This window comes from Homalodisca vitripennis, chromosome X (genome assembly GCF_021130785.1).
Source record: "Homalodisca vitripennis isolate AUS2020 chromosome X, UT_GWSS_2.1, whole genome shotgun sequence".
NCBI classification, from domain to species: Eukaryota; Metazoa; Arthropoda; class Insecta; order Hemiptera; family Cicadellidae; genus Homalodisca; species Homalodisca vitripennis.
Window position 1 is genome coordinate 141,962,359 of NC_060215.1, and position 17,537 is coordinate 141,979,895.

At 32.3% G+C, this 17,537-nt stretch overlaps 1 protein-coding gene across 1 annotated transcript in view; it reads right to left on the minus strand.

Moving 5' to 3' along the window:
• The window catches only part of LOC124369935 (inositol hexakisphosphate and diphosphoinositol-pentakisphosphate kinase), a 159,246-nt gene extending 143,359 nt beyond the window's left edge, over positions 1–15,887 (minus strand). The window contains 1 exon segment of the mRNA XM_046828136.1: positions 14,984–15,887. Within this exon segment, the coding sequence (XP_046684092.1) occupies positions 14,984–15,088 (105 nt within the window). The 5' untranslated portion in view covers positions 15,089–15,887.
• Positions 15,888–17,537: the final 1,650 nt, after the last annotated feature.

Below are 17,537 nucleotides of genomic sequence, written 5' to 3' on the forward strand. Positions count from 1 at the left end.
CCACAGAACATTTAATTGTAATTAAACGATTTAAACTAAAACAAATCAAGTGTTAGTATTAATTTAAACTTGGTTAACACTAGAGTGTACTACATTAACTATTAGTGTACCTCAACAAAGTAAATGAAATCGATAAGTGGATTGTAGATTATTTCACAAATGGTTCCACTAATATAAGTATTAAATTACTTAGATATGGTGATAGATAGAGTGGCATATTACCGAATAGGTGACATTGTTGTCTCACTGGTTTTAGAGAGCCACACAACGCATGCTATACTGCCTCTACGATATCATCATGTTCAACATTGAAAATCCCATATTACTACCGAGTTTTAAGATGAACAAATATCGTACCAATATCAGTGCCACCTTACAATACAATCTACAATATTTAAAATAATAATATAATAGTGACAATAAGTTATTTTTAACGTTAATTAGGTTTTACTTAAAACTACCACCACAGAGCAAATATCACAGAGCATTAAATTGTGTTCAAAAAATACTAAATTATAAAAGTATAAGAATGAATCAAGTACAGGTAGAATTTTTTTACCTTGCAGTACAAAATCTGTGATTCTACTGTACTATCCTGTTGCTTAGTCTAGAGAAGCTCCCATTACACAAGTAATATAATTCTATTCAAGTGTTATCTAAATGTTAATGTTATTCAAATTTAATGCACTTGTGATAATTTCATTGCATATTTTAGTGTTACGTGTCTAAGTGTAAGGCTTAATTTAATCTCACAATATCATATAAAAATGTTTTCACAATTGCATTAGTAACTCTATCACATTTTCCTTTACCTTGTATTATATTTTTAAATAGATTAATAACCCCTTAGATCATATTATATTGTTTCAACGTAGAAATGTAATGTTCTTTTTAGTGTGAATAGCAATATATACATTTTTAAGGTTAATTTTTGCATATACAATTCCAGGTAGTGGGGGGATGAGGGGAGGGCTGAGGGATTCATATATTCCCCAAAATGAACAGATTAAATGGAAACATGAATATTCATGAGATAAATGACGCATGCCTTATGCTAAGAGATTACTGATTTATAAATAAAACATACTATTAAAAAGTTAAAAAAGCAAAGTGAAGTAAAGTAATGTCTTATTTTACAAGGTGAAGATAGGGCTAAGAAGTCCTCTCTTAACAATTAACCTGGGGACCAACAGTTTAAAGGTGACTTCCGAACCACCACCAATGGCTGGACAGGCGGGCTGCTTGCAAGGACAGGATCGCTCAGAGCTCACCCATACAAGCAGCAGCCACATTCGATGTTGCTTGATTTGGTTGTCTCGCCATAGCCGCCGTACCCGCTACACTGCGCCATTGGTATTAAAAGAGGTACTAAATAAAAGTTCCAGGCTAATTTTTACAAATATTTTGGTTTATTTGTCTCCCATACATGTATCCCTACATTTCAGATCCTCTGCACACGCTCACAGTCCCTTTCCAAACTAATAACTTTGCTACATTTCTGCCTCATACATCATTATCTTAAATAGTATAGAAAAGTCTGAACATGAAAAAGATGCTTAACTTGAAATACCGGTAGTACTTTGTGGTGCATTAACCATACAAACCTGTTAAATTCAGATTAAATACTCTTAAGATGTAAGTAACAGTGAAACATTCTACTGGGAAAAAGTACGAGATTTAATCTATTAACTTATATTTTATAGCAACATATTTATCTACAGTGATTGGTAAAGATTTTCATAAACATTGTTATATTATTCCACAAGATGTGCTTGAACAACAATTTTGATATTTTTAGTTAGTTATCTATGCCTTGTTTCTATTAAATTCTCTTTACTTGCTCTCTACTTCTTTAAATTTATATATCCAAAGATAAAAGAGTGGAATGTACCACAATCCGATATGTCAGTGTAGGTTAATTGTGCAGCAATGATTACCGTTTCCACATCTTGTTTTAGAGCTCCGTGGCAAGGATGAACTATCTCTCCCCTACGGGTGTTTGGTCAGTAACAATTTTTTTCAAAATATCTATTTATGCCTCCCAATATAAAAACAACTTTAAAAAATTAAAGAGAAATGTAAGCGTACTCTTTAAGTGTAACGAAAGAGTAAAATGTGTGCACTCATCTATATAACTTGCACAAAGACAGTTTTGATTAGTAAAAGTAAATTGCCAAAAATGTATACAAATGCATGGATAGTTTAGAAGTGTATTTATTATTCAGTAAATTTTGAAAAATCCCATTTCATGTTCAAAAATGTGTCACAGTCATACTAAGTATATATTATTTGAAAATAAAGAACTGAAAAAAATAAAAAATTGAAATGAAGTAATTTTGGCTCTTGAATCTCAAACCAATAATACTCTTGTTTGAAAGTAAATATACAGTTTGATAAAAACCTATACTCTATGTATATATAAATAAAGACCGATTGATTGATCCTCTGCGTGATTTTTTTTTAATGCCTGTATACCCATGCATACAGTGTATGCATTGGTCACCGAGACAGTAGAGCGCCTCATACACTATCTAACTCGATCTGACGAACCAGACCATAAAAGGTTCGTTTGAAGTTGGTGCACACAAGTGTTTGGTCAGTAACTTCCATACACTATCAAACTAGGTTGCCTGCGTAAACGGTTTACGGCTGGGATGGTAAATCACGAGTACAGCCAACTCGGTGCAGTGAGATTGTCAACCGTTTGGCCAAGTTGAATGAAACAACAAACCAAGTCAAATAATGTATTGTAAAGATCACATATTCTTAAACAATTAAATAAAGGATTCCTCTAGGACTATTACGATTCACTCTTAAAAGAGTAAATGAAGTTTCAGGGATATAAATAAACATGACATAAAACTAGTTGGTGAACTTATTTTCAGCTACGTAACTTTGTTTATTTGACTACTAAAAAAATAATAAAAATTATACATGTGTGTGTTAGGGTAACTAAATTTTCCTCTACCCAAAAATGAAAAAAATCAATAATCAAGCACCTTGTTAGTTACAGCAAAACCCGTTAATTTATGCACAATCAACCAAACAAGAAATACACGCAAATAATACCATTGTCTGCCAGTACGGTTCAGCATTGTTGTCAGCATCGTAAACATAAACGTCAGGTATATGTGCGTATTCACCCATCGTTAAAAGTACATACTGTATACTTAGAAAATCAAAACTGAAACAGTGAAGAAGCATACCAAGTTTAGATTGGACTACTGACAATATTATTCTTGTTAGAATTGAAAACCCAATCATCATTAATAAGTGTTAAATAATACTCATCGAAATAGATACATTACTTTTTTAATTATCTTAACACAATATAAAAATAGATTTAAGATTTTGTTTTTATAATTTTTATTAACAGCTTGAGCAAGCATAATTTCAATATGTTTCAAGTAATTAGAAATAAACAAATCGTATTATTCATTATTTAAAAGATTTTTTTAAATAATTTTGTAAGATTAGAATCAAAGTTTAAACATATTTAAACGTCTTTTGTCATAAAAATATTACATTTTAGTGTTACTTTGTCTGATTTCATGTTTTTCTTCGGGAATTTATTAAACACACTTATTATTTATATTTTTATCAATTGTATTTTAAGTATACGTAATAATCTGTCATCACAAGTAAATTATCGAGTCATAGTCATAGTTTTAGATTTAGATAAAACAAGGGGAGAGGGGCCACACGAAAATCTTGGCCTAGGACCTTAAAATCTGTAAATTAGGCACTAGGTATTTTTACATTAATAATAAATTCACTATACATCTTTCAATATAATTGGAATGGCAACTACACTAAGCCATTATTATAATGAAGAAACTTCCATTTAAGAGAACACACAGAGTATTTCTGAAACCAAGTAAAATCTAAAAACTATAAAATAATAATCTGCGAGCAAATAGAAATTTTTCCTCTTAGAGCAACAGCCTTACAACATTAACCCACAACGATTTGCTACCATTATGATACTAAAAGATGTTTTCAACATCTGATAACTCACTTTTCTCTAAAATGGATGATTATACATTAAAAAAGAATACCTAAATTGTTTAACTCTGTCATGGCATTTAAAATAAAAAACTAGTTTTTTTATTTGAACATGAGTGTTTGCTCTCAAAGCTACCAGCAACCCCCAAGATTGTTTCAGAAGAATTCACAGATTTTTCCATCCCTAAACTTCGAAAGAAGGCTTTTTTGGATAGTAATAAAAATATTTTATTGTCATTTTACAAGAAGCATTGACAAAATCATGCGTACATCCAAAAGATATGGGGTCAAAACAATGTTCTAATCCAATACTTTATAATATTAAAATGTAAAAAGTACTGCATTACATAACAGTAAATTAAAACAATAAAATATAAAGTACAAATCCAAACACTCTAGAAATTAGTATTTGGAATACTGAAAAATTCTGAAAGATCATCAAATGGATTGTGAGCAACTAGTCACACATTTTAATTGTACAGAGTTTATTTTGATACTTCTGAATGACATTTTTAAATTTGTAGCAAATTTTTTTAGAAGTTAGCATATGACTGTGTTGTGTTATGCCAAGTTTGTAACTCTAGTTTAATAAAAAGTGGTTTGCAATGGTCCAGTAGCAGTGCTCCTATTATTACCATGATGGCCTTCTTTTGGAGGATACATTTTCATAAGAAGTAATCCTACAAAAAGCTTCCAAGAGGTTTTATATCGGATCAGAAACATCAAACAATTTATGTCTTATTGATACAAAATTATTAGAAATCGTATGTACAAAAGTCAATACTAAGAATCAATATTTCAGGTCAAGCAAAGTAAAAATAGAACATGACTAAGAAAATACTCAATACAACTTAAAATCTGAGTATTATTGTATTCATTGCTTGAAAATGTATAAACACAGTTTAAGTTTTTGTAACATTAATTCAAATTTAAAAATAACTGACAACACTGATATTAATGAAAATGACTAAATGATTGCAAATTATTAGAAAACATCAACTGCATTATTATTATTATTACCATGCATATTTTCTTAATGTACTTATATTTTTATCTTTACGACTTTTACCTAAACTGAATAACACCATTAAAGCTAAATTTACACTAGCAAAAAAAAGTTAAATGACAATAAAAATTGCAACAAGATCTCTTGCGAGTGGTGTCGGACCGCAGATCATGAGAACTGGAGAACAGCGTTGGACAGGAAATCTGTCTAGTCTAAACAGATCCTTGTGTTCATGACCAGTATCAGACAATTGGCCACAAACATTGAGAGCATTATCAAACATTAAAATTCTAAACATTGCCATGTGTATCACTGCAACATTGTAGTTTATCTTATCGTTGTGTATCGTATCACTGCCACGTGTGACATTCAGTTTCCCCATTGTCTCGCGCAGCAACTAGCAATGCAGCTTGGACAGTTCTCATAAGTAAAATTGAGTGCACTACGATGTGATAGACATGATCTCTAACCCTTCCTACCATAGCTATGTTATGTGTAGAAAACTCGGTTGCTCCTCCGTGCTTACAGATTGTGTCTATCACATAGTAGTGCACCCAACTATGTACCTGATGAGACAATAAGACTACCACTTCACCTATTTGTAGGTGTTTCTGATGTTGAAACGATGTTTCGTTTTGAGCTCATTCATAGTTGACTTTTTTTAATCTCTTCAGAAAAACATGACTCCAGATTCCAGGAGTCAAGTCTGAGACAGTGTCAGATACCAGACGCTACAATAAAAGGAAGGTGAATTGGAGCTAGCATTTACAGTTTCAGGATTCTCACAAAACCATGAAAACAATGACTGATCAGATCTTCCTGAGGAACTTGCCATTTCTGTTCACAGTGGAAAAGATGGCAAAACAAACCCGAACTAATGAAGGATAATTGATAAACAAGTTTTTGCAGTTTTTAATTGATCATTTCATAAGCTACAGAATTTATTATCTCTAAAAATACCCACTCTAGAGATGTTTTGTCACATATTCATGCCCTGTGATTATATTCATTATCCAAAAAGATAAACAACTGCTAATTGAGCCAAGAAGATCAGATACCACCCTATGGGAAGGTGATGAATAAGCTTACTCATCCTTAAGCCCAGCGATGAGTTCAGTGTTAATCTGATTTTAAATACCAAGTAAAGGCCAAACACCTGAGGATTTCATAGAACAATTCAGGTCTTGACATGTTTGATGCTGAGTCCAAGTTTGCCAAAACATTAGCCTGGCGAGAAGAAAAAAATCTGACAACTATCCTAGGCAAGTTTGAAGCTAAACACTCCTCGAGTCCAACGCCTTCTAAGCTGCCTGGTTATCAGTGAAATGTTTATTGTCTTACCACTGTAATACAAATAAACACACACAAGATACTCCACAATAGTAAGCTCTACTTGGAAAACTATGGAGCAAAGACCAATAGAGAGCACCAGCTTGCTAGATTATCACTAAGTATTTAAAACCAAGTATTATAACCAAGTAATTAAAACAAATGCAGCTGGGGAAGAATTGACATCACTAAGTGGAAGATTGTCATCCTTGGAAGAACAGCTGAAGACTTTGAACACAAGGGTTATATCAGTGGAAGATAAATTGACAGTGAACAATCCAGAGGAGATGACCATTTTAATGAATGGTTTGAAGGTTTTGGATCTTAGAGTGACAACTTTGGAATATTCCCCTTCTTATCAAGAAACAAGAGTATCCTTACATGAAAGTGAAAATAAGTCTGACACCTTTCAAAATATAGATCAGTGTTCTACACACACTATGAATCTCAACACTGTTGTGGATTCTCTTACTTCCACTCATAACTTTAAATTAAATGTAAAAAAAACCTCCCATTTCTGAAAAACTACTGAAAGCTGGACAGACAACAGAAGAATTTTCTAATGAGAATATTGATGACTTCATCAATCACTGCACATCAAATAATATTTTAGAAAATAACAGCTTCAAACCACATGTTTCCCTTTCATCACCCACACTGCTAACAAGAAATAGTATACCAGGAACTAAAAACCACATTCCTCACTCCAAAATTGTTTCTCACATGGAGGTACAGCAAGGTTTTTTAGAAGAGAGTCTAAACATAAAGGGAAAAATCAATTTTTTCAAAAACCAATTGATTTGCAGAACTTTTATAAACTCAAGCAGAAAAATGGCAGGAATTTGACAATCTTACATCAAAATGTGGACAGAGTTGGGAATAAAATGGAAAAGTTGAATCATCTTCTTTTTTCTCTCCACCCTGACATTCTAGTAATCACAGAGCATGGGCAAAGCAATGAGAATATTCTAAACACAAGATTTTTGAACTACACAATTGTTTCTGCATTTAGCAGGATAAACACATCAAAGGGAGGAGTTGCTGTTTATAAGTCATAGCAGTCTTTCCAATGAAGTAAATGCACTACATATCGAACATTTCAGCATTCCCTTGGTATGTGAAGTCTCTGCAATTGCAATCAAAGTTAATAAGAAGGAACAAATGTACGTGCTGGGTGTTTATAGACCTCCCAGGCAAGATAAAGAGTCTTTTTATCTTGCTCTCCAGACACTTACATCCATTTTTGAATCATGGCCTGCTCAATGCCTTAAACTCATTGTTGGAGATTTCAATGTTGATTGCCTAAAAACTTCTAGTGATTCAAAGACACTAAATGAGCTCCTGATTAGTTTCGATATTGTAAGGATTTTGCTGCCACCTACAAGAATTACCTGTGACACAAGCTCTTCCATCGATATAGTTTGCATATCCTCGGCCTTCAGGGATGATATTAATGTTCAGATAATTCCTCCAGCTATTTCAGATCACACGGGACAACTTCCCTCAGACTAAGCCTCCCTGGAAGAGATCACTACCTTTAATATTTAAAAAAATTAGAACATGTGCAAGACATCATCTCCCAGATGACAGTGCTAATTTTAACATAGTTCACTACTGCAGTCAGAGACTGAAGTCTTTCCTATTGGAGACGATAGGCATTCCTATCAGATCACATCACAAAATCAAGAAGGATTATGAGAGCATTCCAAGGCAGTGCTTGGACCACAAGAAAAAAATCACCTGGTGTCTTTGCTCTGACTGTTTTCCCAAGAAAGGAAGAAGATACCAATCTTTTCAGTTGAGCAAAGCCCACATCCAGTCACATATCTGACTGTTCATGTGATGTCCTATGATTACAGAAGTAGAGACCAATCTTTTCAGGTGAGAAAAGCCCTCATCCAGTCACATATCTGACTGTTCATGTGATATCCTATGATTACAGAAGTAGAGACCAATCTTTTCAGGTGAGAAAAGCCCTCATCCAGTCACATATCTGACTGTTCATGTGATATCCTATGATTACAGAAGTAGAGACCAATCTTTTCAGGTGAGAAAAGCCCACATCCAGTCACATATCTGACTGTTCATGTGATGTCCTATGATTACAGAAGAAGATACCAATCTTTTCAGATGAGAAAAGCCCTCATCCAGTCACATATCTGACTGTTCATGTGATGTCCTATGATTACAGAAGAAGATACCAATCTTTTCAGATGAGAAAAGCCCTCATCCAGTCACATATCTGACTGTTCATGTGATATCCTATGATTACAGAAGAAGATACCAATCTTTTCAGATGAGAAAAGCCCACATCCAGTCACATATCTGACTGTTCATGTGATGTCCTATGATTACAGAAGAAGATACCAATCTTTTCAGATGAGAAAAGCCCTCATCCAGTCACATATCTGACTGTTCATGTGATATCCTATGATTACAGAAGTAGAGACCAATCTTTTCAGGTGAGAAAAGCCCTCATCCAGTCACATATCTGACTGTTCATGTTGTACCGTATGACGATAACACATGGGGGTGGTGACTTCTGAGGTCGTAGTAATAAATACTCGAATTACAAAGTTTACTCATAAGTTCAATTTAATTTATTAAAACTTACAAGCACCACTTTTAGATGGTAAATGAAATGTATGTATTGCCACGTTGCTGCCAATTAGAATATAAGAACTAAAAACGTGTATCTTATAGGTGGGCCTAAAATGTCCAATGTTCTCTGGAATTATGCCTACGATGTTCTACTTTATAAGACATTAAGATTTTACTTCCCTTCGCAATGTGTAGACTCACAACCCGGGTGTCGGCGTCTTGGCATGAGACAATGGCGCTGTAGTCTAAGAAGGGTTATGTCTAGTCGGTGGTTACTAGACGATGAGTAGAAGTTAATAAACTGGTAGCCATCTACTCAAGTAATATGTGCCCTGTGAGCCGTGAGACACGTGGGACACGTAAACTCGAGGACAAAGCGAGCGAGGTCTGCTCGGTAACATAGTTGGGCTGCTACGAAAGGTTAGAAGAAAATATTCATACGCGTGCCAATTAGGTAGTTACTCCGCCCAATAATTTAGTTCCGGAACATTGGATAAAAATAATATTAAATTATACTGGCTGACTAGGTTGTGAAATTTACATTGTATGAAAGTTAATTAATCAATTAACGGTACAATGTGATGTCCTATGATTACAGAAGTAGAGACCAATCTTTTCAGATGAGAAAAGCCCTCATCCAGTCACATATCCGACTGTTGAAGCAGTGTATTATGACTATAGAAGTAGACACCAATCTTTCCAGGTGAGCAAAGCCCACATCCAGTCACATATCTGACTGTTGAAGTGACGGCCTGTGACTACAGAAGTAGAGACCAATCTTTCCAGGTGAGCAAAGCCCACATCAAATCACATATCTGACTGTTGAAGTGATGTACTATGACCAAAGAAGTAAAGACCAATCTTCCCACGCGTGCGCGTGCGTGTGCGTGTGTGTGTGTGTGTGTGTGTGTGTGTGTGTGTGTGTTATTTATAATCATAGAATTATTGGAAGTGTATCATTTGAAAAATTATTAATATGCATCCAAATGCTTTTTAGTTTTTGTACAAGAGTTTATAATTTTTATAATATTAAAAGCAATGAAGTACAAAGAGGTTTGAGATTTTTTTCCTGAATAATCAATAAAAAATATGGAAAAAACTAAAAAGCGTTTTAAAGTGTATTCATCTTCTATATATAAAAAAGAGACATTTCCCATAATTCTACGACAAAAAATAACAGTGTAAAAGTGTTTAAAGTTTAACATTGTTCTTGAGGGGTTAAAATCAAGATGGCAGCCTATACAGCTGACACTTGATTAATTTACTGGCTAATCTCTATTATAATAAAAAATAATAATAACAAGCAAAGCCTTAGAGAATGTTTGCCACACCACCACTTAAATTGTATTTTCACATAATGTTTTTCTTTTCACTTTCATATAATGGGTTCAAAGAGAGGCGATAATAATTGTTTTCAAATGGTAATCCCCATCTAACGGCCTATAAAATGGAAGAAGATGTAACATAAAGTAAAATGCTGTTCACAGCAAACGTTTACCTTGTTCCTATAATAAAGGTAAAAAGAATATTATAAACTCTACATTTTACACTTACTACTTCAGCTTATAAAAAAACGATAAAATGTGAATAAATGTGTTTCTGGAAATGATGATTGTACTACTAAATTTAGTAAACCACTAAGTGCATAATATCCAATGCTTCATCAACCACGAAAGTTTAACTTTACAATAAGGTGTTTTATATATTTACTAACTGCAACAGACACTTCCTTCTTAGTAACATGAAAGAGGTTGTACACATGTAATTTTACCACAATTTTAAAAATTTTGCAATATTATTATGATTACCAAAATCAGCATGACATTTGTTGTTATTTTTCAAAATAATTAAAATTTTGCTGTCCCCTGTACCCAATTCGGTAATATACAAACCCTGATCTAAACATTTAAGTTTATCAACGCAATCAATCAGTTATAATAAATTCAAAGTCCATTTTGCATTATGTTGTCTTATCAGACACATTTGATTTTTAAGTACAGACAAATTTCTTTTACACGTTCAAACAATTGCATGCGGCAATCTGATAAACATGCAATTAGGAGCTATTATTATAATAGCTTTATTATTTGGGTTTAAGGATGAACAAGCCATAACACTCTATAAAACCAGAAACATTTTTAAATAAACTTAAATAATCACTATACTGAAATTAACAATTACCAATTACACAAATAGTGTAACCGTACAACTTTGTAATTTTGGACCACAAAATTCTGTGTACAAGAAGTGAAATAAATTGAAACTTCTTCAAAATTATCAGTGAGTAAGAGACCTTTAATATGAAGTGTGACTTTGAATTTTAAAATCTTTCAAAAGAGATCCCTACCTCCCAAAAGTGCCTTTGGGCTTAAAAGCCCAAAAGATAGTATTAAAATATGGGGGTTTTAGATAAAACGAAGAAGGTAGGTTTCTCGGTTCAGCCATTACACATAATGAATGGGTGGCTGGCCTCACCTTATGTTTTTATCTTCCAATAGTGATGCAACTTTAAATAAAAACAAATCACGTTAATTAATTTTATCAAGCAAGAATATTTTCAACACAACTGTAAAACTTGTGTCAAAAATATAAAGTTTGGAATTGCCTCTGAACCATTTGAACTGTATGAATATCTTCACTGCTATTGAAATGTAAATATCACATATAAAGAATATAACATTTTTGAAATATAAAATTAAGGTTGTAAAGAAATTTCCTATGACAACAGGACATAAGTTTCGAAGAAATATTCGTTGGCTTAGAATAGATACCATGTTTAGATATGCAAATCATAACTTATTTTAAAACGGTGGGAATGTGTCAGTTCTTTAGAGCCACCGTGTATATTATAGTATCACAAAACCATTCAATTTATTCAATAATTATATTATTGTAATTATAATAAAATATATCAGTTTGAATACAGTGGTAAACATTCTCTTCCAATATAAAAATATCAAAATTACACCAAAAACATTATTTTATACTCACATTGTAATTTTTAAATTAAATTATTTCTTTTTTTATTGTAAATCAATAGCAACATGAACTTATATTTGCTACAATGTATTAATTTTATTACACCTAGGTTGATTCAAATAATCGCCAACATTTTATTACTGTTGCCAAAACTCCTTAATCTAGGCTTAAAACCTACATAAAATTGTGAATATAGGGGTATCAAATAACTAATAATTAATACTAAATAAGTACTAGGCTAATAACTTTTTCCTAATTTAATTCATTACTAAGAGAAGCTTAGAAAAATGTTTAAATGTAAATACAAAGATATACAAGATGCTAGAGTTCAGGACCACCTAAGTAATGAAAGATGCTAGAGTTCAGAAACACCTGTTATGGAAAAAGATGCTACAGTTCAAGGTCACCTAATTTATTAAAGATGCTAGAGTTCAAGGTCACCTAATTTATTAAAGATGCTGGAGTTCAGGACCACCTAAGTTATGAAAGTTGATACAATTCAGGAACACCTAATTTATGAAAGATGCTAGAATTCAGGATTCATACAAAAGTGGACATTCAGTGGCCAGGCTAATTACAACATTGTTACATTCATTTACAAAAAAAACTGTAACTAAAAAAATACCTTAATGTAATAATTTTGTCAATTAAATTACTGGAAAATACTTTAATATTAAAATTATAACTGACAGTATAGTACATTTATTTTGTATAAATGATGAAATTGTTTTTCTAGTTAAGGGTTTCTAGTACAAAAGTTGTCCTTCCTACAGTGTTCTATACAAGCACTAACAATTTGATGAGATTTTTAACAAAAAAGAGTTTCATGTTATTTTATTCATAATTCTGCAAAATACACAATTGTAAAGTATTTTCTGTAAGTAATTTGCTCCCAAAAACTTGCATTTCTATTTTTTCATGATCATAGTACAGGGAAACACGGCGACTCACAAACTTTATGTGTTAGCTAATTTCCCATGATATTTTTTAAAATACTGCAGGTGTGTTCCTATTCTCAATAGTAAATATTGGAAGTACGTTTTCCTCCCACATCCTCCCTCTTGGGGAGGCACCATGATCTCTCACCCATTTTTTAGGGTTTACAGATTTTTACCAAATTTGTGTGTGTTTTAATGTTGATTTTCTAGAAAATACACCAGCCATTTTTCATCCCTCTAACTTACTTTGGGAGGGGGGTTAGAAAAATAAAATAACATTAAAATGAAAATGTACAAACATGTGAACACAGTAGAGGTAATTTAAAGTATGTGATACATTAAAAACCACCAATTGAGGGGATAATCAATGACCACCAACTTTAAAAAGTTTAACCAAAGTTGTTATTTAACATGTGTTTTAGAAAATATATTTATTTAGTAAGAACATAATCCGAGAATAAATATAGTATATATTTTAATTTATTTATTTATTTTCAATGTCTATTTTCTAGACAACCAACAAAACACATTTCATTCCCTTAACCTTGGGGATTTGAAAATCCCACCTGTTAAGTGGTGTGGGTGTATGTAAGTACTTGTACTTGTACTGGTTACATTAAAATCAAAATGTACAAATGTGTGAGTATAAAAGAGGTCATTAAAAGACCGTGTTGACTACACCCAAGAGGTTTCCTTTTTTGTGTGAGAGGGGGTTACTATGACCCCCATTTTAAGTCAAATTTTTTGTGTGTTTAAAAATGTCTATTTTCTAGCAAACCCTCAGAACATATCTAATCTCTAAACTTACTTTGAAAGGGGTCAGAATATCCAGTGTCACGAGATAGAGTGTGTGGGAATTCAAGTACATGTAATAGTTCCATTAAAATGAAAATTTACGAATATGTAATCACAGAAGAGGTCATTAAAAGACTGTGTTGATTAAGCCCAAAAGGGGGTCACCAGAAAGTAGGTCTAGGGTTTCCATTACTGTAGTTGTAAAATAAAGACGTAGTTGATGATATGTCAATACATGACCGTTTTGAAATATAAGCTACAACACAGATACAATGCTTAAAAAATAAATTTGTTACTGATATATTGATAAATAAAATGTAATTGCTTCCCATCAGTCCTGCAGTTTATAATATTAGTTTGGCACACAAGACTGCAAATTAACACTGTCAACAGAATTATCATTGAACAGTCTCATATTATCTCATGCATTTTGCTCTGACATAACTGCCGGATTTTTATTAAATTCAACATCAAAGTATACAATGTAACATGCTGCAAAATGTTAAGTTTATAATTAAATTGCAAAAAATTAGTGAAATCTTTTGGCTAAGGCAGGGGAAACAGCTTATCACCATAAAAAAGAAAGTGATACAGGCTTAGGCTATAGTATAGAAATCAACCACCACCACAACTGAATTAGGGAAACAAATTATTAGTGAACGCGCCGAGATTAAGTCATAAAAATGGATGCCATTGTTGAAGAGGCTGCACAGACAGATAGATAATGCTAACTAAACTGTTCTGACCACGGAACACTCAGATAAGCTGTCTAGAGTAAATAATTCTGAAAAGCATAAATAACAAGAAGCACGTATATAACCACAAATTTACATTTACATTTGAATTATTAAAAAACAAAGTTATTTGTGATTTCCACCCCCTAAAACCAAATATAATTTGTTTCAGGAGTATGATAGCAATAGGTTAATAACGCGAAACTTGTATTTTGCCAGGGGAGGCCGTTAACACCACTGATACCACTAAATGTTACACTTTGTTTTATAGCTTTAATAAATACACATAGCCTAGATATATTTTTCTTCCTCATTAAATTATTAATCTTTTAGATATAAAAACAAATAAACAATAATGTAATTTTAAATGCTTATAACGTAATTTGGTTTAATATTTCAGTTATGGTAGTTTCTTAAATTTATATAGTTAGCCTAGGTATATTTATATAATCATGAATATTGATGATTTGATTGTGGTGTTGGCCGCTTATTATACTTCAGCCCAAGATTATAAAAATAAAAAGCCTCCTCCATCTAAAATTCATATAATGTCAAATAAATACTTGATATCAAAGCAAAGTAATTCATCCACTTACCCTACTTTTCACCAATCTGATATTTGCTGCATCTTCCCCTACATAAAAAGATGGCCTAGCTTTCCGCAGACCTTGATAACCATGTTCCAGTTCAGTATAGGACATTCCTCTAATAATGAGTTTTCTTTACCATTCATCACCGATATCTAACTTAAAATAAGTCTTGTCTTTATTAATTCAAAAGTAAACACCATTTTACAACACTTGTCTTGGTCATTTCATGTACAATGAACTGGTAACAATTGATATATATTCCAAATATTAAAAAGCCATGATTAGTTGAATTATAACAATTTACAACATTAATTACTGATTTGAGCTAGGCTTAAACTCTTGATTGATCAACTTATAACTACAACAAATAAACATCAATGTTTATAAAATCATTTTTAAACAGGTTCAACAACCACTAATCGAATTTTTTTTAAATATACGTTGAATAAATAAATGGTGTTGATGTTTATTTATGCACAATAGCACCGTTCAAAAAGGAAAATTTTTCCCTGTTAAAATTCCATGCTACAGAGAGGTTAAATCCTCGTAAGTTACTAATACAATACAACGACACAATATTACAAGTATAGTCAAGTAGGTCTAGGTCCACATTGTTAGCAGACGACAGATTTCAATGACATCCTACCAGAATCACAGGTGAGAATTATCATAGTCCATAGCAAAGAAAATTAATTATAATATAATGTAACACATAATGATAGAAAACTATAGCTCAACAATTTTCAGAGTGTGCGCAATCGGCACTACAGGATAAAAATCAATTAAACGGTTGGCCTTCACGTTCAACCCAAAAATAACACAACGTTGACGTAATGACAGAACTTATTCATTAAATTCTATTCCAAACGTGGTTTGAAAGTCGATGTTGTTTAGATCTGTTGAATATACAAAGAGAACAGTCATAGCTATATACTTGTAATTAATTCAGTAGTTATTTCTGACGAGATTAAACAAAATAAGAACCAGTTTATTTTAGGAGTTAGTTAAGGTCAAAATTCTTTCTTAAAAGACAGTATATACAATGCCAAATGTATTGTATATCATAGTACTATGATATACTACGCTCAATAATTTTAAACCCAAGTCGAGTGGTATATGTACGATAATAGTACCGATTAATACAATGTAAAATCACGAACATCGATTTATAAACATACGAAAGAACATATATACCACAGTTTAGTAACTTATAACGATTACAAATATTTGAAATCCCGTTATCCGTTCAAATCTTTCTACGTTATAAAATATCAAATAATTTACCATTTAATTTAAAACTATACAAATAGGAAAACCTCTTACAAAGGGCAACATTTTTTTAGAGTCAACAGATATAATATGTATTATGCAGAATAGTAAATTCATACTGTTTTGTGGTTGAAATTAAATATTGAGATTGAATTCAGAGATGAATTCAATATCAATTCCAATCACATACGTGATCGTCCTTGCTATCCGCCTTGAGAATAACCTTTGGTTATACTATAAAAATGACAATATAATTTCCAGAAACAAGAACCTTGGAAAACTACATTTAGTTTTGATCCTCCCAGCTTTGATATTTTTAAAGTCAACAATTCGTCCAAATGTAGTAAATTAATGTGTGGGAAACAGAAATTTTGCAAAAAATAAACAAAGTAACGAAGAATAATGCTGGGCTACCTAGAAGTGTATATTCTGCCACATTCTATCTACAGTAAGATCCTAATAACGCTGGTTGTCTTCAGCCCTTATTGTACTAAGTGTAAGGTTGTATTTCTCTTGGAGCAGTCAGATGCAAGTTTCTAACAAATTTAAAAGGACTCGTACACTATACTATCAACTGCGAATACCTGAACAACGTGTCCAACACGAAATGTCCAAATTTATAAGACAATTTCTAAATCAAAAATTAATATGATTCTACAATTAGAAAATTTTCTCCTTGTATTTGTTACTTCCTCAAGATCGGACGGTTGTTTTAGATATAATTCATGGAACATAGAAATCCTTTCTTATTTATTTACTTGTGGAGTAAAATAAAAATTGTCATCATAGTTTTTTCTTCGGGTATCGCTGACTGTATTATTCAAGGAGAGAAATCGTTCATGCTCTATTTAAGACATTTACAAATATGATTCATTCCGAACCTCCACTGAGCAAAATTTTTTTAAGCACAGCAATATTACCCGTGCACTTACACATAATGAGATGGTTTATTGAGGAGTATACGCCATGGCTCAAAAAGGAAAATTAGTAGTTTTGCATGGAATGCCGCAGTATATAATTTAGACCAAATCTACCAGTACTCCAGTGGCGTTCGTCGTGTATTGTTGCCGGTAAATTCAAGCAGATTTGCCTGGTTGTGCTGAGTATTCTCAAGTCAATGACGTCAAGTCAAGTTTCTATAGAAAACCACCCCTTCTATGGAAAACAGTTACAATTATATGCATAAGAGTAACCATGCAAGTGTACCTTCATTGCTCCGTAAATGTGTAAGAAATTTCCATTTAATTTTTGAAATCGACGATCACAGGCTGTTGGAAAAAGATGGGTAATG